This window comes from Lampris incognitus, chromosome 6, assembly GCF_029633865.1.
Source record: "Lampris incognitus isolate fLamInc1 chromosome 6, fLamInc1.hap2, whole genome shotgun sequence".
NCBI lineage: Eukaryota > Metazoa > Chordata > Actinopteri > Lampriformes > Lampridae > Lampris > Lampris incognitus.
In genome coordinates this window covers 23,216,522-23,241,742 of record NC_079216.1, presented here as the reverse complement: position 1 = coordinate 23,241,742, position 25,221 = coordinate 23,216,522, and the positions used below count along the sequence as shown (strand labels likewise).

The following is a 25,221-nucleotide window of genomic DNA, read 5'->3' as shown; positions in this document are numbered from 1 at the left end:
AGGGTTGCTTATCCCCACTTTAAATCATAGATTTTGGGATGGAGACAATTTTATGTTAACAAAAACCTTTTAGTACAGGTAATTCTATTTCTGTCAGGATTAGTAAAGTTTCTATCTATCTATCTCACACGAGTAATGTGTTCTTAGGAAATCCATCCATCCATTATCCAAACCGCTCATCCTGCTCTCAGGGTCGTGGGGATGCCGGAGCCTATTATTGTATTTTTAAATCACGTCAGGACACAGCGCTGTCGCTCGACACAACCTCTCCGTGGCATTCTTTATTTAGACTGACACAGCATCAAAGGCAGACCCGATCAAACAACCCAGAGCCCGCAGGCATCACCAATCGATCCCAGCACAATAGAACAGCACCAAATCAAATGCAGCACTGTCGATGTGTGCAGACATAACATCCCCCCCCCCCCGGCAGGATTTCAAACATGAAAGGTTGACACAAAGTCCTCTAGGTGGCCAGGGCGTAAACGTGTGCGAACAGGTCGCGGGGCGGCCTGAGGCTGGGCAGGCCGAGGTGGGGAGGGAGATGGCAGGGGAAGCTGAGGCCCAGAAATGTCTGGGGCCCATGTAGGAGCTGCATGAAGCCCCGGGGCGTCTCGCCATGCTGAGGGAATGGCTATGGTTGTGTCACCAGCTGTGTGTGGCGGAGCTGACACCTTCCGTAGACGACTGGAGTGCCACCGAGTGCCATCGCTGAGGAGGTAAGTGGCTGGGCCCAGCTGACGGGTGACTTGGAGAGAAGAGGACCAGTATGAAGCCATTTTATTGTCCCTGTGGGGCCTGCGGACCCTGACCCAGTCTGACACATTGATGTCTGGCACCCTGGTTCGTTTTGACTGGTCAAACCGTTGCTTCATCCGCGTCTGCTGACGAGTGACTGAGGCTCTGACCCCAGAGGGAGGTGCCTGAGGTGTGGAGGGGCGGAGCCTGTCAAGGGGCATGCACAGTTCCCGGCCTAGCATGAGAGAGGCTGGGGAGATGCCTGTGGTCGAGTGCTGTGTGGCCCGATAGTGCAGCAGAGTGTGACGGATGGCTTGCGTGAAAGAGCACCCTTGGGCCATGTGTGCTCTGAGGCCGTTCTTCAGTGACTGGTGAAAACGTTCAACGCCGCCATTGGCCTGGGGGTGGTATATGACGGATGCCCTTGCTTTCGAGATAAGCAGTGAACTCAGCAGAGACCAGCTGAGGGCCGTTGTCAGTGGTGATGGCCTTTGGGAGGCCCCAGCGAGAAAAAAGAGAGTCCAGGAAGTCGATGATGATCTGTGAGGTCACAGTGCCGGAAGTGGTGAGTTCAGGCCATTTTGAGTGTAGGTCGTAGGCGACCACCATGAAGCGTTGGTGGTGGGGAGCTCCATGGATCTCACCACAAATGTCCAACTGCAGGTGTTCCCAGGGCTGAGAGGGCCAGGCGAGAGGTTGCAGGGGTGGGGGAGCCTGGTGGCCAGTCTTGCCACTCACAAGGCAGGCAGAACAGTCCTTCACCAGAGCCTCAATATCTCTGTCTATCCCCGGCCACCACACCAGGTCTCGGCAGCGCTGTTTCAGTTTCACAATGCCCAGGTGGCCTTCATGCGCCGTATTCAAAACACGTGCACGGAGAGCAGCTGGGACCACTGTGCAAAACCCACGTGCCACGCAGGTGTCGTTCCAGCAGGAGAGCTCCTGTCTGACTCGGGCGAACGCAGCCAGCTCCTCTGGGACCTTGTGAGGCCAGCCGTTCTGGATGTAGGTGCGGAGCTGGGAGAGGACAGGGTCCTGTTCGGAGGCTGCCCTCAGCTCCTGCAGAGAGACAGTGGCCTGGAGGGGTGTGTGTAGCATTTGGACAATGTCCTTTTCCACACAGTCAGTGTCCGTCTGTGGAGCTGGGGTGGAGACAGAGCGAGAGAGCAGGTCGACGACAACATTGTCTCTGCCTGGGGTGAACTGCAGGCTGAAGTTGTACTGGCGGAGGCGGTCAGACCAACGGTGCAGCCTCAGGGGTTTGTGGCCTGTCCCAGATGTGGACAGCAGCGCTGTCAGGGCCTGGTGATCTGTCCTGAGGGTGAAGGAGCGGCCATAGAGGTAGAGGTGCCACCTTTCACAAGCCCAGATACAGGCTAACGCCTCACGCTCACCCACGGAGTACCGCTGCTCGGTCAGGTTGAGGGCACGGGAGACGAAGGCAATGGGCTTCTCCACACCGTTCTGGGTTTGAGACAGCACAGCCCCTATCGCTGTGGCTGATGCGTCACAGGTCACAAAGGTGGAGCTGGAGATGTCGAAGTGAGCCAACACTGGTGGTGAAGTCAGTTGAGTCTTGAGATCACGCACAGCGTCACTGCATGCCTTTGACCACACCCATGGCTCGTCCTTACGCAGCAGCTGGCGCAGGGGGGCTGTGGTCGCAGAGTACTGGGGAAGAAACTTCAGGTAGTAACGTGTCATACCCAGGAAGGAGGCGACCTGGGCGGCCGAGCTGGGCTCAGGGATGGCCTGAATGGCGTCCACGTTGGATTGTAGTGGAGTTACACCGCTCGCTGACAGCCGGAACCCCACGAAGTCGATGGCTGGCACAGAGAGGACACATTTCTCAGCATTGAGAGTTAGCTTGTGCTTGGACAGGGCTGCGAAGACCATGTTAAGGCGCTTGTCGTGGATTTCACTGGTGGGCCCGTGTACCACTATATCGTCCAGATAAATGGCCACGCCCAGTATGCCAGCCAGCACGGAGACCATGATTTTCTGGAAGCAGCTAGGGGCGGAACTGAGACCGAAAGGCATCCTGGTGTAGCGAAACACTCCTGCATGTGTCACAAAGGCTGTGAGGTTTCGGCTGCTGGGGTGGAGGGGCACCTGTAAGTACCCCTGTCTGAGGTCGAGCTTGGAGAACACTTCAGAGCCATAGAACTGAGCAGTGAGTTCTTCTGAGGTGGGCAGTGGATACTTATCAGGGACCACTGCCTTATTTACTGCACGTAGATCGACGCAGACACGCAGGCCCCCCGACTTCTTCTTAGCCACCACGAGGTTTGAGACCCAAGGTGACGCATCCACCGGTTCAATGATGCCAGCTTCCAGCAGTTGTTGCAGCTCGGCGGAGACCCCATCACGGAGAGCCAACGGGATGCGGCGTAGTGGTTAGATGACAGATTTCAAAGCAGGGTTGAGGAGAGGTTGATGGGTGAAGGCGGAGAGGCAGCCCAGCCCCATAAACAGCGATGGCCACTTCTGCTGCCAAGGTGTGGCGACAGTCAGGATTGCTGCCCCCCTTGTGTCTAAGAGGGAGAACCCCAGAGCGGAGAACAGGTTCAGGCCCATCAGGTTGGCCCCACGGCGTGCCACATGAAAAACTGCATTGGGCACCAGCTTGGTTCCATAGCGGACAGTCAGTTGGAGAGAGCCAACCAGATCGATTTTGGAGTCACCATACCCACAGAGGACAGCTGAGGGTGCGGACAGTGGCAGTGAACCGAAAAATTGACTGTCGGTATCAACATTCAGGAGAGACACACTTGCACCGGTGTCCAACAGCAGGGGGATGCACACATCATTAATGTTGACTGTGCATGATTTGAATGACACTGGCCCAGAGCTCACCTTGTGAATGACGGCGGTTGAAGACTGGGGGGTGTGGCCCTCTGACCCAGCCGGGGAAGATCGACAGACGTTGGCAAAGTGATTGTGCTTACCGCAGCTACGGCATGTCTGGCCACGGGCAGGGCAGTTCTGAGCCCTTGAAACATGAGACCGAGACCCACAGTTACCACAGGACTGTTGAGGGCGGGGCCGAGAACGCCGTCGTTGCAGTTGCAAGACGTCCCCAGTGGAGTCGGCGCCCGCCTCGCTCTGGTTGGGTTGCGTCCCGAGGGGCAGCCGTGAGTAGAGGGAGGAGTCGTTGGCAGCTTGACTGGAGGTGGCCACTTGCTGTGTATTTAGCATAGCAGCACACTCAGCTGCTCCCTCAACCTGTAGTGCGATGGTAATTGCTCTGGACAGCAGCAGATCGTCTTTTTCCAGCAGGAGAGTCTCACGCACCTTTGCGTTGTTGGTGTGTTCGATTAGCTGGTCGCGAACCATCTCGTCCTGAAGCGCGCCAAACTTGCATGAGCTAGCTAGCCCTCGCAAATTAGCTACGTACTGTCGCACAGACTCACCAGGCAGTTGGTGTCGCTGACGGAATATAAATCGCCGAAGGAGGGCACTCTGTGGAGCAGCGAAATGGGTGCTCATAAGTCCCACAGCTTCGGCAAAGCTTGTGACGTTCCCCAGAGTCCCGAGCACACGATGACCCTCTGCTCCCAAGCAGTGTAGCAACAGAGCCGTCTTCCTAGCCTGGCTCACGTCGTCGAGCCCTGAGGCGATGATGTAATTTTCAAAACTATGTAGCCAGCGAGTCCATGGTACCGGAGGCTCGCCAGGTAATGCCAGGAATGGGGCAGGTGGTGGGAGAGAGATATCAGCCATCCTCGTCGCCAATATTGTATTTTTAAATCACGTCAGGACACAGCGCTGTCGCTCGACACAACCTCTCCGTGGCATTCTTTATTTAGACTGACACAGCATCAAAGGCAGACCCGATCAAACAACCCAGAGCCCGCAGGCATCACCAATCGATCCCAGCACAATAGAACAGCACCAAATCAAATGCAGCACTGTCGATGTGTGCAGACATAACACCTATCCCAGCAGTCATTGGGCAGCAGGCAGGGAGACACCCTGGACAGGCCGCTAGACCTTCACAGGGCCAACATACACACACACACGCACACGCACACGCACACACACACACACACACACACACACATTCACACCTAGGGACAATTTAGTACGGCCGATTCACCTGACCTACATGTCTTTGGACTCTGGGAGGAAACCGGAGCCCCCGGAGGAAACCCACACAGACGCGGGGAGAACATACAAACTCCACACAGAGGATGCTCCCAAGGTTGGACTACCCCGGGGTTCGAACCCAGGACCTTCTTGCTGTGAGGCGACCGTGCTAACCACTGCGCCACCGTGCCGCCCTGTTCTTAGGAAATGCACAGTAAAATCAAAATCTCTCTTCAGTATGCACTATCAGGAAGTGGTCAAGATGCATCTAAGCTCCGGGGGGTGCATTGCTTTGTCAAATAGTGGCGATCTTTATACATTCATCCCACTGAGCCACCCTGTGGTAGCAAAGTCCTACTGTCACTCATGAGCATTGAATAGCAAATGGGCACATCGACTCCCGTATTTTCACAATGTGTGTCTGGTGTGTCTGTGTGGGAGTCTATAAACGGCCAAAATAAAGCACTTGGGGCCTTGATTCTTTTTGGAGGTTATTGGGGATGATCAGGGGCACCTATAAAAAATAGCAGAATATTAAAAATATGCATAATATGTGGAATAGGCATAAAATATGTGGAATCCCTTCAGAATCCTGAGCAGTTCAACAAGATGGCGGGCTCTGGCTACGTCACGCCTCGGCTCTTTCCGCCGTTCGCACAAACCTCGCGTTCTTAACGGGTTGCTGGATGGCGGTCGGAGACAGCGAGCAGCGTTGGAAATACAAAGCGTCCGTGAAATAAGCCACAACGTCAGAGTCGCATTTGCATGGGTCGAGCACGGGCGTATATGGATGCTGTCACGTGAAGTGAACTCAATAAAGTTTTCTGTTTTTGAATGTAAATCAGCGCGTGCGGGCGGTTCGGGTTTTGGCGGGTCTGACGAACAATAAAGTCGGCCGCTGTTGCGCGCGTGCAAGTGTCCGAGTGTCTTATCTGATGAATCATGTTTAAAGGCCCAAACATACTCGGGCGGAACGCACGCGGAGTGGACTCCACGAGGAATGTCCGCAGTCATTTGGGCTTCCATAGTCGAGCGCACTTCCGCGTTGTAGTTTCCTGTAAAACTCCGTGAAACACTACATTACCCACAATGCTTGCGTGTTGTTTACACTCTTCTGTCATGGCGTCCGACACTGACGACGAGGAAGACATGCTCTTGCCTGCTGGCTCTACAAGAAAATAAACTGAAGAGACGGTGGTATGTATCCTCTCTGTGACGTGTCGTACAGGTGTGGGTACTTTCGCACCTTCTACTCATATATTTTCGGAATGTGTGTGTGTGTGGTGTTAGTGTGTGTGTGTGTGTGTGTTAGTGTAGATAGCGGGACCGAAAACTAAAGCATTTATGATCCTAATTCTTTTTGGAGGTGGTAGGTATTGTCTCAGAGAGTAAGGGGGAAATCCCAGAAAATTAAGATTATGCATAATTATGCATAAATATGCAAAATATGATTTTTCTAAAAATGGGTAAAAACCACTTCTCGGCATTTCAGATGATTCTGAGCATTTGGGGGGAGGGAGTTGGAGTTGGGGAGGGGGGTTAGGGGCAGGGGGAAGGCGGTTAGCTGGCAGGATGAAGAGGAGGGAGATTTAGACGGGTGGATAGCTAATAAACGTCATGATCACCGCAACTTGGTTGCGGGTCACTTACTAGTCACTTTATAAAAAGCTTTTTTGATACTTCAAAATGAGGAACCCCCTAGATTTGAAATCTGAGAGTATGGCTAAAATATTAAAGTATGATGTCAAATGTAAAACAAAGGTAAATGTTTAACATATCAGATTAATATATATTAGGTTAATAATGTAACTTGATTCCCTCGTCATTCCCTCGTGGTGATCTAGGCTGTACTTACAGTAAATGCACTCGACATGACATGCATGCTAATTATTGACTCTCTTGCAAGTTGCTTTGGGATGTACAGAACCAATGCAACCACTCCATCTCCTTTTGATATGGTGTTGAAGAGGTGCGAGATAAAACAACTGTTATAAACGTTGGCTGGTTCAATTCCTTGCAACTGATAGATTAAGTCTAAAGCAACCTACAGAGAACCATGTTGTTATATCCATGTCAGTACATGAGCTCTATCTTTTGTGTACATTGTTTCCTACCGGCAGTTAGGTTTTGCATTGATTTGACTTAAAACTGTATATGTATAACCTGATCCAATTTATAAATGAATCACAGAAAGTTGTATCAGTTCATCTGGACACAACATTTCTTGAAAACTGAACTGAACTGATTCAACTTTCTGTGATTTTCTTACTAGTCAGGGGGCCAAAACTGATATTGCAACTTAAGTTGACGTTTTTGGGTAGAAGCTGTCAACCTATCCAGTATTCATGTTTAACCCCTTGACATAGTATGTTCTAGCTATGTTGACATCTTTGAAAATGATTTTTTTTGTCATTTTATCATTGTATCATTGTAAGTGGTAAAAATCTGACCTTTTTTCACAATGCTGCCAAATTAGTAAAAATTTGCTCTGGCAATTTTGAGCAAATTTGTAATATTATCCCTCAATATATCTCCTGTGAAAGTATGACCTAAACTATTGATAAAAAATCAACTAATGGTAAAACAATATCATAGCCTACCACAGGGGGTGCTGTTTGTGATCAGCAAAGCTGTGATTTGATACAGCAAAAAAACAGCAGCAATGACAGTGAAGATAATCACAGAAGAGTTCTACAGTTCAAACAAAACTATCAAGTAATGGGTGATTTGAGATAATAAATGGTGGTCGAATCCAGAGGTAACTGTTATTTGGTCGTCAAATAAAAGACTTAAACCAAGTGTTGCCAAAAAACAGGTACGCTAAACAGTTTTCCGTCTGCAAGCTAGCCACCCCATCTGCTAGCAAGCACAGGTCATTTCATCTTATTTTATTTCCAATTTTTCACTTCACCAACAGTTATAATTAAGGAGTACTATGTGCACATGAGTTTTTGTGAGCATGTGTACTGGGAATATAACTATAGCATCTATTATGCATTTATTAGAATACTAGAAGTTTAAATCTGCTGGTTAGCTAGCCAGCTCCTGGGATAATGTAGGCTACAGCTAAAGATGTTGCAGTGATCCACTTTTTTTATTTCTCCTCACACGAAGTGGTCAAGTAGAATAGAGACTAGAGTAGTGATACTATGTATTTGCCTTTCAGATGAGCCAATATGGAGCCAGTGGGAGCTGTAGTGTGTAAAAGAAGAAGAATGGCAAATGATATTAATTGGGGAAAATGCTTTATTTGTCAACATGACTGTGGGAAAAGCAGTCAAGTTAAACTGCTAAGAAAAGCATCTGAGGATTGACTGAAATGCATTAGACTTAGAGCAAGTGAACGAGTAAAATACAAAGATGTAGAATATGTTGATACTCTAGATCGAATTCAGGAGTTCCTGGACACAAAAGCCGATGAAATCCAGTGGCACAAGACATGCTATGCTGATTTTACCCATGCCGTTGTCATTGATCATCTTAAGCGGCGCTTTGAAAACACTAAGGACACACTGGAACCTGCAAGCCACCCTCGTTCCACTAGAAGTTCAATTGCTCCAGTCATTTGGGAAAAATTTATTTTTTGTCAGAAGGATAAGCCTCAGGAAAACCTTCACAACATTCAAGTCTTACGTACATCGGAAAATATTCTTCACCTAGCTCGGCAGCACACAGTATTGAGATGCAGGCTTGCAGGAGTCAATGACTTGATTGCCGCAGAGGGAAAATATAATCTTATCTGCTACAGGGCATTCTCCAGGAAGTACCAAAGCACTACGCCAGGAGCAGATCCATATGCCATTTGCTTAGACAATGTGGCAGATGAGCTTAGAACTGGCCTTGCCAGAGGTGAAATATACTCTTTGAAAACAGTTTGGGAAAGATACTGTGAACTTATTGAAGACTTTGACTTAGAACCAGGAATATACAAATGTCATCATTTCAAGACAAAGCTTGACAAATTGCTTAAAGGGAAAGCATTATTTGTGCAATCACTGAGCTCAACTGAGCCCTTAATGATATTTCCTGAAATGACAGCTGAGGCTGCTCTCCAAAACCTAAGGAAAACAATGGATGATGAACAGGAATCCCAAGATGACACTAAAGGAATGAGTATGGCTAGTTGTGACGATGAGATACTGAGTTGGCTTTATTGGGTGTCATTGAAGATCAAGGCAGACATAAGGGAGTCCCCAAGACATGATGTCATTGGAGGGATTGATCAGCACCATGCAGAAGAAGTTGTGCCTGAGAGTCTGTACCTACTGTTACGACTTCTATGCACGGAAGATGGCGACCAAGAAAATATGGATAAACAAACCGTGAACACAAAGCTACTCAGCATTGCTCAAGACATTGTGTTCCTGGCATCTGGTGGACAGAGACCAACACCAAAGCACATTGGAATTGGAGTTGCAGTACACCAAGCTACACGCTCAAAGGGCTTAGTGCAGTTACTTCATGCTGCTGTGCACAGTATAAGCTACGAGTCAGTGCTGAGAACAGATACTGCTATAGCAAACGAGGCTGTGAAGCAATACTTTGACAATGGTAGAGTATTTATTCCACAAAACTTTGCCAATGCAAGGCTCCCTGGATACATCATGTATGCAAATGACAACTTGACATTAATGAAGAAACCCTTGATGGGAAAGGAACCTTTCATGCCTCCCAGACTGCAGCTTTCAGATGAAGTGAACCTCAAGAACAAACCCCCAAAGTGAAGCTGAAATCAGGCAGATGAAAGTCACTCAATTCCATCAGGGATGTTTGAGCTCAGGGATGCTAAAATTGAATCATAGAAGCCCCCTCCAAAATTTCATGGGCCAGTTACACCAGAAATGTATGATGCAGACACACAACTAACTAAAAAATCAAAGAACCAGGATCTTGCCTGGATTCTGTGCATGCAACAGAACTCGGAAGTTGTTCCATCTTGAAGTGGCTTCAACCACCTTATGTCAAAATCAGATCACCAAAAAACAGTAGCTGGAATGATGCCTATCATAAATTCTCCAGCACACGACTATGACACAATCTGGACAGTGTTACAAAACTGCCACAAAATGACTACACAACTGGGCCAAAGGTACACAGCCATAACCTTTGACGAGCAGCTCTACTGCAAAGCAAAGATGCTTCAGTGGCATCACCAAAAAGAGTGCGAGAATATTGTTATTCTCTTGGGTGGCTTTCATGTGCAAATGAACTTTTCAAAGGTCATTGGCCAGCATCTTGCTGATTCTGGACTGAGAGACATCCTTGAGGAAAGTGGTGTGTTTGGAAAGAACACAGCTGAAAACATCATGAAGGGAGAGGGATGGAACCATGTAGCCCGTGCACACAAACTAACCTTAGAAGCACTTTGGAGAATATTGTGGCCGAGCTTTCTGCAATGGATGGAAGATAATGACAGCACAATAGACAACAGTTGCTTTGAGTTGGCAGATGCACTGTCAGGGCACATAGGAAGTGGAGAAATGGAAGCAGCTGCGGCATGCTATGAGGAACTTGTGCTGAAAGTTGGAGAGCTTCAAGATCTCCTTGCAGAGTTTGACAAGGCCAATGAAGAGAAGCCAACCTTTATCTTCTGGAGACAGTACATGGACCTTGTGTCTATTCTCCTTGCGTTCACCCGGGCACTGAGATGTGGTGATTGGAGCCTGTACATGTCAGCCTTCAAGAGCATGATGCCTTGGTTTGCTGCGTATGATCACACCCATCACACAAGATGGGGTGTTGTATTCATAGCAGACATGGAACAGCTGGCACAGACAGCACCAGAGGTCTACCAGGGCTTCCTAGATGGTGATTTTGTAGCCAAGGAGACCAAACACAGCTTCAACGAGGTGCCTTTCGACCTTCACCTTGAACACATCAATAAAATGGGAAAGGTTGCCGGAGGATTGATAGGCATCACTAGAAATGATCCAGCAAGAAACCGTTGGTCCATCACGTACAATGAACGTGCTTCCTTGGCAGAGGATACCAGATCCTTGTTTGGACTGACACATGATGATGATGATGAGGAGACCCACAAAGACTGCCTTCAATCAAGAATCAAAAGGGATAATAACGATGTCATTCAACTTGTTGATCAGTTCCAGAGATACAACGTCTTCCAACAAGAACACATGTATGATTTAGTGTCCCTGACAACTGGTGATGTTGCCTCAGAAGAGATACTGAATGACCTTACACATGCTGCAGAGTCTGGCAAAAAAAAATAATCACTGAGTTGGTGAAAAACCGACTGGGCACAAAGAACACAGACTTCCACGACAGTCTCACCAAGAGAAAACCGAAAACATTCTCAAGCCTATACAGCACAGATACCAAGCTTGAACAACTCAGATCCAAGTGTGTGAAGCCTGACAGGGATATTTTTCGCCGCATCATTGTATCCATGGAGAGTGGCAGAGAGGTCAACATGGATGAGCTTCTCCAAAAATAACTGTGTGCAGTCCCCCTGTTACTTGCCACAACAGATTCAGTGCTCAGGCCTACAAACAAAGCTGACTTAGCCACCATACTACAAGCTGGTGCAAAGGAAACAGAGCTCAGTCCATCTGTTATGACAACATGCACCATCATTGATGGAATGGCCTTAGTAAGAGCCATGGGAAAACCTCAAAAATCATCAACCTTTGGGGAATTTGCGGATGTTGTCACACAGAGAGTGACATCTAATCTACATGGGAACATCACCAGAGTGGATATAGTGTTTGATCAGTGCCAACAGAACTCCATTAAGAGTGGAACAAGAACAAAACGCAGCACTACTCAGCGAAAGGTTCGCACAATTGTGAGTAGAGATGTAAAGCTACCTGCCAACTGAAATAGCTTCATTGAAATGGATGAAAACAAAGTCAACCTTACCCACTTCCTATCAACTGAGCTTGAGAATCATGTGCAGCATTATGATGAGGAAATTGTTATCAGTGGAGGGTTTGAGGATCCTGAAAAAGTCACATCAGCAGCTGGGATTGATGTATCTCACCTACAAGCTACACATGAAGAAGCGGATACACGCATACTGCTACATGCAGCTGATGCAACAACGAAAGGGTATCAGAGGCTCATCATTCAGTGCCGAGACACAGATGTGTTGCTGTTACTTCTTGTATTTGCAAACCAACTGAGCCAAGAAATATGGATGAAAGCAGGAACAGCTAAGAAACCATGCTACATCAAAGTTCATGATATCAAACTGCCAAATGAGATGCTCGATGGTCTGTTGGCATTTCATGCCATCACTGTATGTGACACTACGAGCCAGTTCACCGGAATCGGAAAAAGGACAGCATGGAAAGTGTTCCAGCAGTACCCTCATCTTCTCCACAACTTTGGTGAGGATGAAGTACCAAGTCCCACTTCTCTATCCTTGGCAGAAAAGTTCATATGTAAGCTCTATGACCTTAAGTCAACCAGCAACTCTATACAAGAAGTTCGCTGCGCTCTCTTTCCGAAACTTAAAGCCAATGTTGATACTTTGCCACCAACTGAAGATGCATTGTCAATGCACATCATGAGGGCCCACTACCAAACAAAGGTTTGGAAACAGTCACTAGTGACACATCCACAGCTGCCCTCACCAATCAATTGCGGTTGGCCCATGATGAATGGTATGCTGGTCCCCCAGCTTCTTACCAAGGAACCCGTACAAGCCACATGCTTACAGCTGACAGTGTGTGGATGCAAGGAAAGTGGAAGTCAGTGCAGTACCAGACATTGTCTCTGTCGCAGAAGAGGACTGTATTGCAGTGGGGCATGTGGATGTGCCCATGCAGCTTGGTGCAAGAACTCCAATGACATTGAAGAGACTAACGGTGAAGAAACAGATCTTGATCTGGATGTTGTGGTGCGGCCGCCAGAAAAAAGCACATCACCACCAAGATCTCCTGTGTGCGCTGCTCATCCCTCCACATCAGCACGTGCACTGAGGGCACATGGGCGTACGGATCGCTCATCTGTAACCAGCAAACCTAGAGTCAATAGTGCCTTCTAGGTCCTGACGGTATGTACCTGAGATTCTAGACTTACCATGTTTCCTACCTTGCTGTGCTTCCAGTTGTCGTGCCATTCTGACCCTGTGTCTCTCCCCTCCTCAGTGTCTCCTGTGCCCCCTCGGATTCCCGGGCCTGTCCTCTGGGCCCCCCCGGAGTGTCCTCGCAGACCCCGGGATTCTAGTGCCCCGCGCTGCCTTGACTACACCTCGTCTCCCGGGCTCACGCCTTAGCCTACACGCACACTAACAACACTTCCAACATTCCCATTCTGCACACATGCACTACACTCTCTTTGCACTCATACACATCGTCAGTGACACATCTCATATCCAGAATTCTATTTGCGCCATACACATCCCGCAAATTCCCCTCCCTGTTCCCAATAAACACGCCTATGGGCTTGAACATGCCTAACCCCTGAGTTGCTCTGGTTCCTTCCGACCCAAACACTGGATTCATGATATTATTTTAGTTTTTATTTATGTTTTATGTTATATTTTGTATTTATTACATACAATGGTTCCATTACTGGGAAGATGATTCTCAGTAATAGTAATCCACATCAATATTTTGTGTTATCATGGTATATCCAAGTGTATTGTCAAAATACAACATAAAAAAGTCAAATAGCATTAGCACTAAAGGTCACCTCTAGAATTATCTAGATTTCCGCTTGGACATTACAGTATTAAAACCTGTGCAGTATTGCACTGTATCACATTACTATGCTTTAACTTGGCACAAGTACCTATCATACATTGGAATCATGATTCCTAAATTATTTGGGCTACTATCTCATGTTTCCAAGCTGATATTCACTCTAGCTCTATTTTCTCTGACACAGTAACATACATTTAGATTCTGACACTTCTGCAGCCATCCCACTGTTGTTAGCTTTCTTTTGATACCAAGATTATGTATATGGCCCTTGTGATTGGGGAGATATTCTATATTTATTGTGGGCATGTCATTTCGAGCAGGAAATCTGAAAAATAGGCCTGAAATGGCCCCTAAAAGTCAAAAAAAAATTTTTTAACATGTCAACCACTCTAGAACATCTTCTATAGGTCCCCTCTTGCCAAAAAATATGTTGACAGCTTCTACCCAAACATGGCCACAAAAGTGTTAACGGAAGCACTTTTCAGGATTGGCCCCCTGACTATATCTGGGTTATTGAGCCTTCTCCTGAATCGCCACCTTGCCATGGCAGAGAAGCTTGCATGTGCCAATGATCCCGGGAGCTATGCTAAGCTCCGGGGTCACCCAAGGTGGATAGGTCAAGGGGGAGGTTCCAGACAAAGTACGAGCCAACAAAGACTTCAACGGTGGAACTGGCGGAAGATGTCTCCAGGTCACAATGGCAGTGAAGACGGATGAAGGCTGCAACAGAGGGTGATCCCCAATCATCTTGGTTCTCCATGCCATTGGACTCTGGCCACCCGCTACCAAGGACCGTGTGGTGGTTGCAGGTGCAACAGCCACTCCACATAAAAAGCTATCACACGCAGGCATCTTCCCATTTTGCGGCTCCAGGATCAGCCTCCACACCCACCTGAGGACCCAGAGGGAGGACAGTCATACTCAACCCTGAGTGACCGCCGATGATGATGATGATGATTTTTGAGCATACATAAAGACATTTATAAGTGAATCTTTATTCTTTTAAATCTCAAGACAATTAATCAAGTAAATTAACTCAATCATGTAAACTTAAATTGTAATGACAGCTGAAAATCCTTTTGAAATCTGCTGAAAAACATGCATGGAGCACATTGTTTTAAATTGTGTACACATTTTGTAAAATTTGGGGCCTCTTCTAATAAGATTATAATAATATGAAATTATAGGCATACAAATTAATTCAAATTAATTTTCAATTTCCCAAGAGATCAAAATATATTCAATATTAATAATAGTAATTATAATAATCATAATAATAAAATATAGCGACAAGTCCATTAATACTGGAATGGCATCAAACGCTTTACCTCTGCCCCCATCCACAGGGTTAGTGGTTGTGTCAGGAAGGGCATCTGACATAAAGTTTTGGCAAATCGTTATGCGGATTGACAAGACCATACCAGATCAGTTGAGGCTCCATATGAGATTGGCTGAGGTCGTAGATAACAACCGCAGCCATTAGTACTGTGCCCTCACAGGGTACCGATGAAAATTGTACAATTTGCTGTGGCGACCCCTGAAAAACAGGGAAAAAGCTGAAAGAATAATAATAAAATTATTTGTACAGCATATTTAGAGAGGCAAGATTGAGATGGTTTGGACATGTCAGAAGGAGGGATGCTGGTATATTGGGAGAAGGATGCTGAAGATGGAGCTGCCAGGCAAGAGGAAAAGAGGAAGGCCAAAAGAGGAGGTTTATGGATGTGGTGAGAGAGGACATGTAGGTGGCTGGTGTGACAGAGGAAGTTACGGAGGACAGGAAGAAATGGAAACAGATGATTTGCTGTGGTGGCCCCTAATGGGAGCAGCCAAAAGTAGTAGTAGTAGTAGTAGTAGTAGTAGTTTATTTGTACAGCACTTTTCAAAGTACTCAAAGACGCTCTAAGTTAAAATAAACATAAAAGCAACACACCAAAAACATAAAACACACATGTAAAATAAACATCCGAGATACTTTCCTACAAGCAGAAACTGCAGGAGCTAATTAAGATGTTGCAAGTTACTCCTGTTGATGGTATTCCTTGGTGGCAGGGTGGTCAGAGCATTTGCATTACGATGAACCCTTCTGCATCTTCAGCAGGTATCTCAGAGTCACAAGCGTTTTGCCCCTTAGCCTGTACACATCACCCAAGTGGTACAGCAAAGACCAAATTAGCCTTCACCTGGAGAAGGGTTCCAAGTGCAGGCTTTCATCAGCCACAACCATCTTGAGCTGGTCTCAGCTGCCATGGCTATCTTCCTAATGGCTTGCTTCAGTTGTTTGGGTTCCAAACGCATCTTCTGTAGGAAATAGAACACCGATGTTGCTGGGAATCCATGGCTGTCAACTTCAATTGGAAATAAGTTTGCGTACCATCCTTTGACAAGAGCCTCATCGATCAAATCCTGGTACTTGGCTTTTTTTCTGTTGGTGAGAGATGGCTAGCCTGTCCTCCCAGAGAACTGTGAGTTTGGCTACTAAGATGGTTTTTGTGCTCCTGGATAGAAGAACCATGTCTGGTAAGAGTGAGGTTACTGCCACCTCTTCTGGAAAGACAAGTCTCTTCCTTGGGTCCACTTGCATCTCCCAGTCACAAGCTCGATGCAAAATGGAGCCCAGGCTCTTGGCAGTTGTTGTTGCCCAAGGAACCTTTTCGTCTTCCCTTTGGAAATGGACAACTTTGGGTGGTAATGCCTGGTGTTTATTGGCTTTGACCCTCTGGCAATTTCTGTAAGGACCTTGTCATGCCTCTGCCTGTGTCAGCCTTCTCCCAGTGCTGTGGGACATCCAGTCAAGAGGTGATTCAGGGTACAAAGGGTTGCTCCATACTGTTTGCAGGATGTGTTGTCTTCTTTGCCCCAGATCTTTAGATTGTTTGGGGTTGGCAAGTGGTCAGCCACAGTATGCAGGAGGAAGGTCAACTTGTCCTGCTTCGCACGCCAGAGTTCCTTCCAGGACAATGATTGTTTGAGTGCCTGGTCCCACTGCATCAACTGTCCCTGACAGGTGAGCCCTACCACTTTTACACTACAGTTTTCTTCCGCTGTCTCTCAGACCCTCTGTACCATGACTCCACTCCTGCCTTTGGCATCAGCCTTACTGTATCTGTTGGCATTGTTGCTTCCAACTCCTAGCTGTCCTTAACAGATCACCCCAAAGATCTCCTGATGTTTCCAGTACGCTTCTGCTTCCTGAGGCTTACACTTCCTGCCATACCTGGTCTTGTTAGTGTATCTGACTTTCTCATCCTCAGACAGTAGCAGTGTACTGACTGCTCTTGCCTTGTTGGCTTTGAATTCTTACACCACCAATGCGACTGGTAAGTGAAACTTGGGGGTCTTGCTGTACAGATTGACCGAACTGAAGGTTGGGGGAACACCCAGCCATCTTCGTAAGAATTTGCTGCACAGTCTCTCCATTGCTTCCACTTGAGTCATGAGGAAGTCATATAGCAGGAATGGCCATTGCATTCTGGGTATGATGCCATGCTGGAAGCACCACACCCTAAAACTTCCAAGCAGCTTGTTGTTGTCAATTACTTTCAGCCAGATATTTAGTTGAGCCATGGTGTCTTTGAGATTGCCGCTGTCCTTCAGGGTGCTGTCATAATTCTTTCCTTGTTCTTAAATAATTGGAATCTCAGCCCCTTGGATATTGAAGATGCTTTCTGTCAGCTCTCTTTTCAGGATACTTAAGCTCCTAGATTTTCCTGGGTTGAATTGCATCCATGACCATGTCGTCATCTTCTCCAGTGAGCATAGGCTCTACCATGTTCCTTGCATTGATGGAGTGATCACAATTATATCATCCATAAATGCTCTGCAGGCTAGATGTCTTATTCCGTCATCCATTGTTGGCCCGCTACATTGCATTCCTCCTGCCTTTAGTAGTAGATTAATTACATTACATTACAGTCATTTAGCCGACGCTTTTATCCAAAGCGACTTACAATAAGTGCATTTAACGTAGGAAATCAGGAGAACTACTAGTCATCAGAGGTCATAAGTGCATCTAAACAAGCATCTAAGAGCAAAACCAGTGCTAAAGTAAAATTGCAAGAAAGAGATTTTTTTTAAATGAGTGAATACAATAAGTGCTAAGAACAAGTAACAGGGTAATACTTCTTAAAGAGGCAAGTTTTCAACCTGCGCCGAAAGATGGGCAGCGACTCCGCTGTCCTGACATCAGTGGGGAGTTCATTTCACCACTGTGGGGCCAGGACAGAAAAGAGCCATGACCGGGACCACTAATATTGTGCATCCTGCCATGATGCCCTTCTCAAGTCTCTGCCATTTGGTGGTGAAATGTCCTACAGTGAACCTCATCTTTAGCAAATCCATGTGTGGCATCACAAGCTTGACTACTTCTGATGGTTCTTGGTAGTGCTCCAATGCATTTTGGATCAGCTGGTGAGGTATGCTAGAGTAGGCTTTGGCAAGATCTAACCATAGGACTGAGAATGTGGTGTTGTTGTTGCTGATTGCTTCCTTGATGACCTGGCTGATCACTGATGTATGCTCCAGACATTCTAAGTACCCTGGGATTACTCCTTTCTTGACACTCATGCAAACGTACTCATTGGCATGTAGATAAGATGTTAGTCTTTTAGCAGTGATGGACCAGAATATTTTCCCCTCACCATCTAGCAGGGAGATCTCTCAAAACCGGTCAAGTCCTAATGAGTTCAGTTCTTTAGGGACAAAGCAGCCCCCAGTGAGTTTCAAGAGCCAGGGTTCCTGCTTTTTCTTAGAGAGTCCGCAAAAGCATCGATGGCCTCTTTAGTAGCTGTGGGCAGCTTTTGTAGATCTTGTAAGTGGTGCCTGATGATCCTGGAGTAGATCCTGCTTGAGCGTTTTCCACTACTGCCTTTATCAAGAGTGAAGTCTGCCGTGTTGAAAGAGGTACGTGGCTTGAGTGTTGGTAGCTGGAAGGATAGTCTCCTAGTGAAATGTTTCTGCTGTGGTCGCCATGTGCTGCTGCCAGACTATTCTCCACTTCTTCCATAGAACATATCAGTCTCCCACTTTTAGGCTTTCTGAGGAGGTCAGCTGTGAACCAGAAGGGGTTTTTAAAAAAGGGTTTTCTCTGTCGATGCTTCTCTCTCGGCTTTGACCGGATTGTCTCTGTCCTGTGAATCTGAAGTTGTTTTTTTCTCAGCTCTGAGCTTAGTTGATTCAGGGCTGCTTTTTCCTCATTGTCTGCCTTCCACCACCTTTTCTTGAGCATCCTTGGTTATATCTGCAATTCTATGATGTGGTGCTGCCTCCTACTGGGAACTGCTAGTGGTTTGTCAGTTTTGCCTTCCTTCACACCAAAAGCATCTTGGCTTGCCTGATACTCAACTTGTACCATAGTTTTCATCTTCTTGGTTGCATCTCCTTTCAGGGTGTTGTCCAGGATGATGCTCAGCTCTTCATCCAGTTGTGCCCATATGTGACCTGCTGCTGATGGTAAATTCAGTCATGGTTTCCTCTCAAAGCCCTCCAGACTTTCAGATTCACACCCTCTTCTTGTGCTCTGACCAGGTTGAGCTGAGAGGTATTGGGCGCTGTTGTTTGTCTCCTGGCCCTGGTCCTCCACCAACTGACAAGCAGTGCTAAAAACTCAGAGATAATTCACTGGGTAGTATCAGGTGCTTTGCATTGCTGTAGTTGCTCTTTGCACTTGGACTTGCCTTGAACGCCGCATTCATTCTTAAATATTCCACCCAAGATGTTGCATCTTATTTTGGCTTTGCCCTCCTGTCTTGTCACATTCAATCTCGTAGTCCTTATGCCATTATCTGTGTCTTTGGCCGTGTGAGCCGTCCTTAATGGCAGATTATCCTCCCCCGCTCTTCGGTCTGCCTGAGGGTATTCCCTCTGTTTGGTACTTGTTGCTTGTTTATGCAGTGCTTTGGGGTGCTAGCCCTAACACTATTGTGTGTCGTCTATCCGAGCTGTCGTCCATTCTTTCACGGATGTCTTTGGGCCTTTCCCCATGGTCACAACAGTACAATATTAATAGCACATTAAAAGCAATTCTGAAAAGGGGAGTTTTGATTAATGATTTGATTATGGACAGATTGGTGCAGTCTCTGATGTGTTTGGGGAGGGAGTTCCAGAGGGTGGAGGCAGCAATGGAGAAGCTCTGTTGTGCCAGGTCCAGGTTTCTCTCTTTTTCTAGATGTTTTCATATGGTTGTGTATCACATTCTGGGAGAAAAAGAAACTTGAGTGGCCATGAAAGGGTTTATTTTTCATTATATGCGTTCTTCTTGCTTATTTTAAAGAGATTTGAGAGATATCTCTCAAGAGATATCTCAACCCTTTTTTTTTTCATTTTATTTGAGCAGTCACTGATTATAAAGTATTCTGATTCTGATTCTGATTAGAATAACTCACATTAATGTGTCTTCCTGTTATTTACCTGTCCTCAGTTCCACCTTGTACTGTCATAGTCATGCTTGTTAAAACATGGCCATTAAATGGCACATGCTAAATTATGTGAGCATTGTAGTCTGCCATAGTTTAGCTTCACTGCCCTCTTTCTTTCTTCTCCTCTCCACAGCTCTACCCCAGATGTGAGTCTGAAGCCTCGTGTGTCAGAGGCTTTGGACCTGCAGGGCCAGCAGCACAATGGCGTCCCCTATCTGCCACTGTCCAGAGCTCCTTTCCCTGCTGTCACTGTAGACCAGTCCATTACCACCTACTCAGGTGTGTGTATGTCTGTCTTTGTTTTTATCTGGATGTGTATGTGTATGTCCATCTTTGTTTTTGTCTATGTGTGTGTGTGTGTGTGTGTGTGTGTGCATGCACGTGTGCGCACATGTGCACGCGCCACAACATGCTCACAACGCAGCGTAATCATCACCAACACACTCTTCCACCAGAAGAACAAATGTAAAACAACCTGGGGGCAGCCTCGTTCTAACATTTGGCACCTCAGTGACTGCATTATCATCCGTCAAAGTGACTGACACAAGGAACTTAACACCGGAGTGATGATCAGTACAGATGACTGCTTGACTGACCACCACCTTATCCGCTCCTCCCTGTCCATCCATCTTCACTGGAAAAGAAGGGTGGAGAAAAAGCAGAGCCACCCAAAGCTCAGCCTTGAAAGACTTACTGATACCTCCTCTCATCAACAGTTCCAGGCCATGCTCAGTACATCAATGCCCAAGCAGTATCCAGATGATATTGAAAGCCACTGGGATATGCTCAAGACTACAATCACTAGCACCTGTAAAACTACTCTTTGACGTAAGATGAAGAACCACTAAGATTGGTTTGATGAGAATGACCTGGAAATCCAATGGTTAATCAACATCAAGAGGCAAGCCTTTACCATCTGGCAGAATGACATCAACTGCCAAAATTAATGAGCTGCCCATGCAAGAGCAAAGTCAGCCATCCAAAGCCAGATCAGGGAATAGAGGAACCAGTGGTAGACGAAGAAGACCCTTGAGATACAACACCTTGCAGATGCTGGAGATACTAGAGGCTTCTTCGATGCTACTAAAGTGATATACAGTCCCAGCCACTGTCGTCTAACCCCCCTTCACTCTAGAGATGGGCACACACAGCTAACAGACAATGAGTCAATCAAAGAGAGGTGGAATGAGCGCTACCAGAACCTTTTAAACTGGGACTCTAGCCCTGAGATGGATGCCCTCCAATAACTGTTTCAACAACCCAAAGAGGAGGACATGGCAGCACCACCTAGTCTAAGAGAAGTCCAGGATGCCATCAGGAAGATGAAAATCAACATGACTGCTGGTCCTGAGGGAATTCCAGCAGAAGTACTGAGGGCAGGTGGACCTACACTCCTCAGCCATATCCATGCCCTGCTACTTAAAATATGGGAAAAAGAGGAAATCCCTGTTCAACTTAGGGATGCACTCATTGTCTCTATGTTTAAGAAAGGGGACAAAGCTGAGTGCAGAAATTAATGTGGCATTTCCTTGCTTTCCACCACAGGGAAAGCCCTTGCTATGGTCTTGGCCAACCAACTCCTCCCAATATCAGAGGAAATTCTGCCAGAATCCCAGAGTGGATTTCATCCTAACAGAGGTACCATGGACATGATTTTTACTGCTCGCCAACTCCAAGAAAAAACCCAGGAACAGAATCAACCATTGTACATGGCCTTCATAGACTTAACCAAAGCTTTTGATTCCGTAAACCGCCAGGCCCTTTGGCTAGTTCTAGCAAAAATAGGCTGCCCTGACAAGTCCTACGACTACTATAATATGTCAGCTAGAGTACTCAGTAGTTATGGAGATGAGACAGAGTCCTTCAATGTCCACACAGGAGTTAAAGAAGGCTGTGTCATTGCCCCCTAACTTTGTTCTCTGTCTTCATTGCCACCATCCTCCACTTCACCGGTCCCAATCTGCCTCAGGGAGTCAAAACCATGTACAGGACTGATGGGAATCTTCTGAATATTAACAGATTCAGGGCTAAAGGTAAAACCACCGCCACAGCCATCATAGAGCTGCAGTACACTGATGACAATGCCTTACTGTCCCTCATAAAAGAGGAACTACAGAATATACTGGATGCCTTTGCACAAGCAGCTTAGCGTGGCCATTAACATAAAAAGACCCATATCCTCTACCAACTCCCACCCAACAAAAATATGCCTGCTCTGCCCCCATCCCTCTCTGTAGATAACACCAGACTCGAAAACTTGGAACATTTCCCATATTTTGGTAGCCTTCTCTCCTCCAAAGCTAACATTGATGTTGAAATACACCATCATCTCAGCTGTGCCAGCCAGCCTTCTCACGATTGAATAAAAGGGTTTTTGAAAACCGTGGCCTTCAAGCCAGAACAAAAATTCTGCTGTACAAAACAGTAGTGCTGCCCACTCTACTGTATGGGTCAGAAACCTGGAACACATTTAGCAGGCACCTGAAGGCACTCGGGACATACCAACAGTGATGCCTCAGGAAGATCCTTAAGACCAGCTGGGAGAATAAGCGCACCAACTTCAGCATCCTCAAGGAGGCCAACATGCCTACTATAACTGCCACCATCGCACAACATCAGCTGAGATGGACTGGCCATGTCCTCCCCATGTCTGACTCTTGCCTCCCGAAACAAGTCCAGCTCATGACAGGACTCTGTGCCCCAGGGGGACAAAAGAAGCGATATAAAGATAACATCAAGGTTATCAAAAGCTTTGGCATCAACCTCAACAACTGGGAACAAGCAGCAAAAAACAGGGAGGCCTGGAGACTGGCTGTCCGTGAGGTTAGTGGGCGCTACAACCATGACCTCCACTGTGCTGCTGAAAACAGGCGCAGACTCAGAAAGGAGCGAGTTAACAGAAAGGCCCAAACCACATCCTCAACCACTTCTTCACACCCTTGCTCACATTGCCCCAAATATGCAGCTCCAGGATTGGCCTCTACATCCACCTGACGACCCACAAGGACCTAGAAGGAGGAGTCATACTTGACCCCGAGTGACCGCCAATGATGATGATGGTGTGTGTGTGTTTGTGTGTGTGTGTGTGTGTGTGTGTGTGTGTGTGTGTGTGTGTGTGCGCGCGCGCGCGCTCATGCGCACACATTCAGGGTAGGTGTTCTTATACGTATAGTTGATTTCGTGGACTTGTTTGGCTGTAAATTTACATACAAAGCTATTGAATTCACTGTGTGTACAATTCAGGAAAACGTTTTTTCTTTCATTGATTGACTTTAGCTGCTGTACCTTTATCTTTGGCTGTGTGTCTTGCAGGAAACCCAATGACAGCAGTCTATGCCATATCAGCCAATCGTCCAGGTTATTCAGACTACTTTGTCATGTCCCCGCCCTCCTCGTATCGCAGTCCATCTTGGATGTCCTATCCGCCTGAGCCTGAGGACCTCCCACGGCAGTGGAATGACACACCGGTAAATGCTCTCACCACACACACACACACACACACACACACACATACACACTATTGCAGTACACTCATGTGCTCACGTCAAGACAGTTCATGCTGGTGTATGAGATTTATCTGCTGTTTGAATCTCCTAACTGAACCAGGCCTCCTCCTCCTCTGTCTTCAGAACTCACGCCATCTTGAAACCATCTGCTGAAGCCAGTCTGTCTCTGGCACTGAGTACAAGCAGCTGATAGTTTGGTGGGTCATTTCACCTTAATCATTGCCTCAGCTCTAATATTTTGTTGTTTTAAAAGAAAAAGAACACATGATTGTTAACTTATCAGTGAACCACTCAAATTGGGAGTTTTCTTATATATATATGTAGAGAGAGAGAGAGAGAGAGCGATAGATATAGATATAGTAGATATTTAATAGTAGACAGCCAGTACTTTGAGGTAGCCATATTCATATTCATAAAAATGGAATCTACACAACTACGGACTTTGTAAAAGGCAGTATTTCTATTGAACTCATTTTTAAAAGCAGGGATTAATAAATTGCGTACAACAGAGGAGGGAAAAGGGTTTGATAAATAAAATCACTACAATAAAGCAATAAAATGTAACAACGTAAAAGGGAAGTAAAAAGACAAGCAGATTCATTCAGACATGAATTATGTAACTTCAAATCTAGGACACTTTATTTCAAGTAGTATATAAGAAAGATTTTAAATATTCTTTTTCACGTCATTGGGCACGATGTTCTCCATTCTAGAGATCCAGCTTCCATAAACAAAATCATGTTTAATTTTGTGTGTTTAGATGGTGGAGAGGCTAGCTGAGCCTTACCTGAGGATGGAGGCTGAATTCATAGAGAATTAAAGGGCTGTGGTGTAGCTCAGATCGTACCGCTGAATTATTCAAAGTGGATCAGTGGAATAATTTAATGAATCAGTTCCCAAACGAGTCACCCATGTTTCATGGTTTCTCCCTCTGAAAATGTCAAAGTGCCTTTGGCCGTGCAGTTGTCTGTGGACTATACTTTATCACTGTAGCAGCAATTTGCACTTGTTCGCTTCGCACATCGCTCACACAAAAAATTAAAGTTCAGCTGTGAGACACTGTCATCCGAGGACTGAAGAGATTTTCGTCCATTTACGTGTATTTCACCTATAATATAGGGCTGAACAGTAATGAAAAGTAGTGAACATTGCATATTTAGGTTTTTTTTGTGATATGTATTGTAGTTCTGAAGAACAAAAAGGTTTATGTAATTTCACCACATATGTGCAGCTTTTGACTTTCAAACTTCCATCTGCAGATAATTTATCACTGGCAATGTTTAGGATGATTTTAGAAGGAAATAAGCCTGTTCTCCAAGAAGTGATTCAGTCAGACTAAATGATGTTATTTGTCAGATACACTAGAATATTTTTCTTCAAGAGTAGTTGTAAAAAAGCAGACTATTTAAATTGTGTTTTCTATCAAGCAATAAGTAAAACTTTTAGGCTGCCATGACTGACGGTCTCATTTTGCCTTACATTGCATCCTTAACAGTGTGACTGTTGTGTGTGCATATTTATATATTTATTTATTTATGGTTAAACCCACACAAGATACAAAAATAATCCTTGCCATTAGCATTTGAGGGAGAACTGAAGTAACGGCTGCATGTTTCACGTGGCCGGGATGATCACAAATGCTTCCTTTCTTTCCTCCAGGTGTCCTTTTGGGACAGGCAGAGAAACTCCCTCTTACGTAAAACTCTGGAGCCATCTCAGCCCACCTTACACCTTGGGGCCCAAGCTTTTCTCTAAATTTTACAACTTTACCCATACGTCACCTCAAACATATCCCTCCTTTTT

General features: G+C 46.2%; 1 protein-coding gene across 1 annotated transcript in view; it reads left to right on the top strand.

The window, feature by feature from the left end:
- The window catches only part of kiaa1549la (KIAA1549-like a), a 183,128-nt gene extending 159,557 nt beyond the window's left edge, over positions 1-23,571 (top strand). Inside the window, exons 22-24 of the mRNA XM_056282372.1 lie at positions 20,046-20,191; positions 23,225-23,379; positions 23,542-23,571. Of these exons, the coding sequence (XP_056138347.1) occupies positions 20,046-20,191; positions 23,225-23,379; positions 23,542-23,571 (331 nt within the window). The remainder of the gene's footprint in view (positions 1-20,045; positions 20,192-23,224; positions 23,380-23,541) is intronic.
- Positions 23,572-25,221: the final 1,650 nt, after the last annotated feature.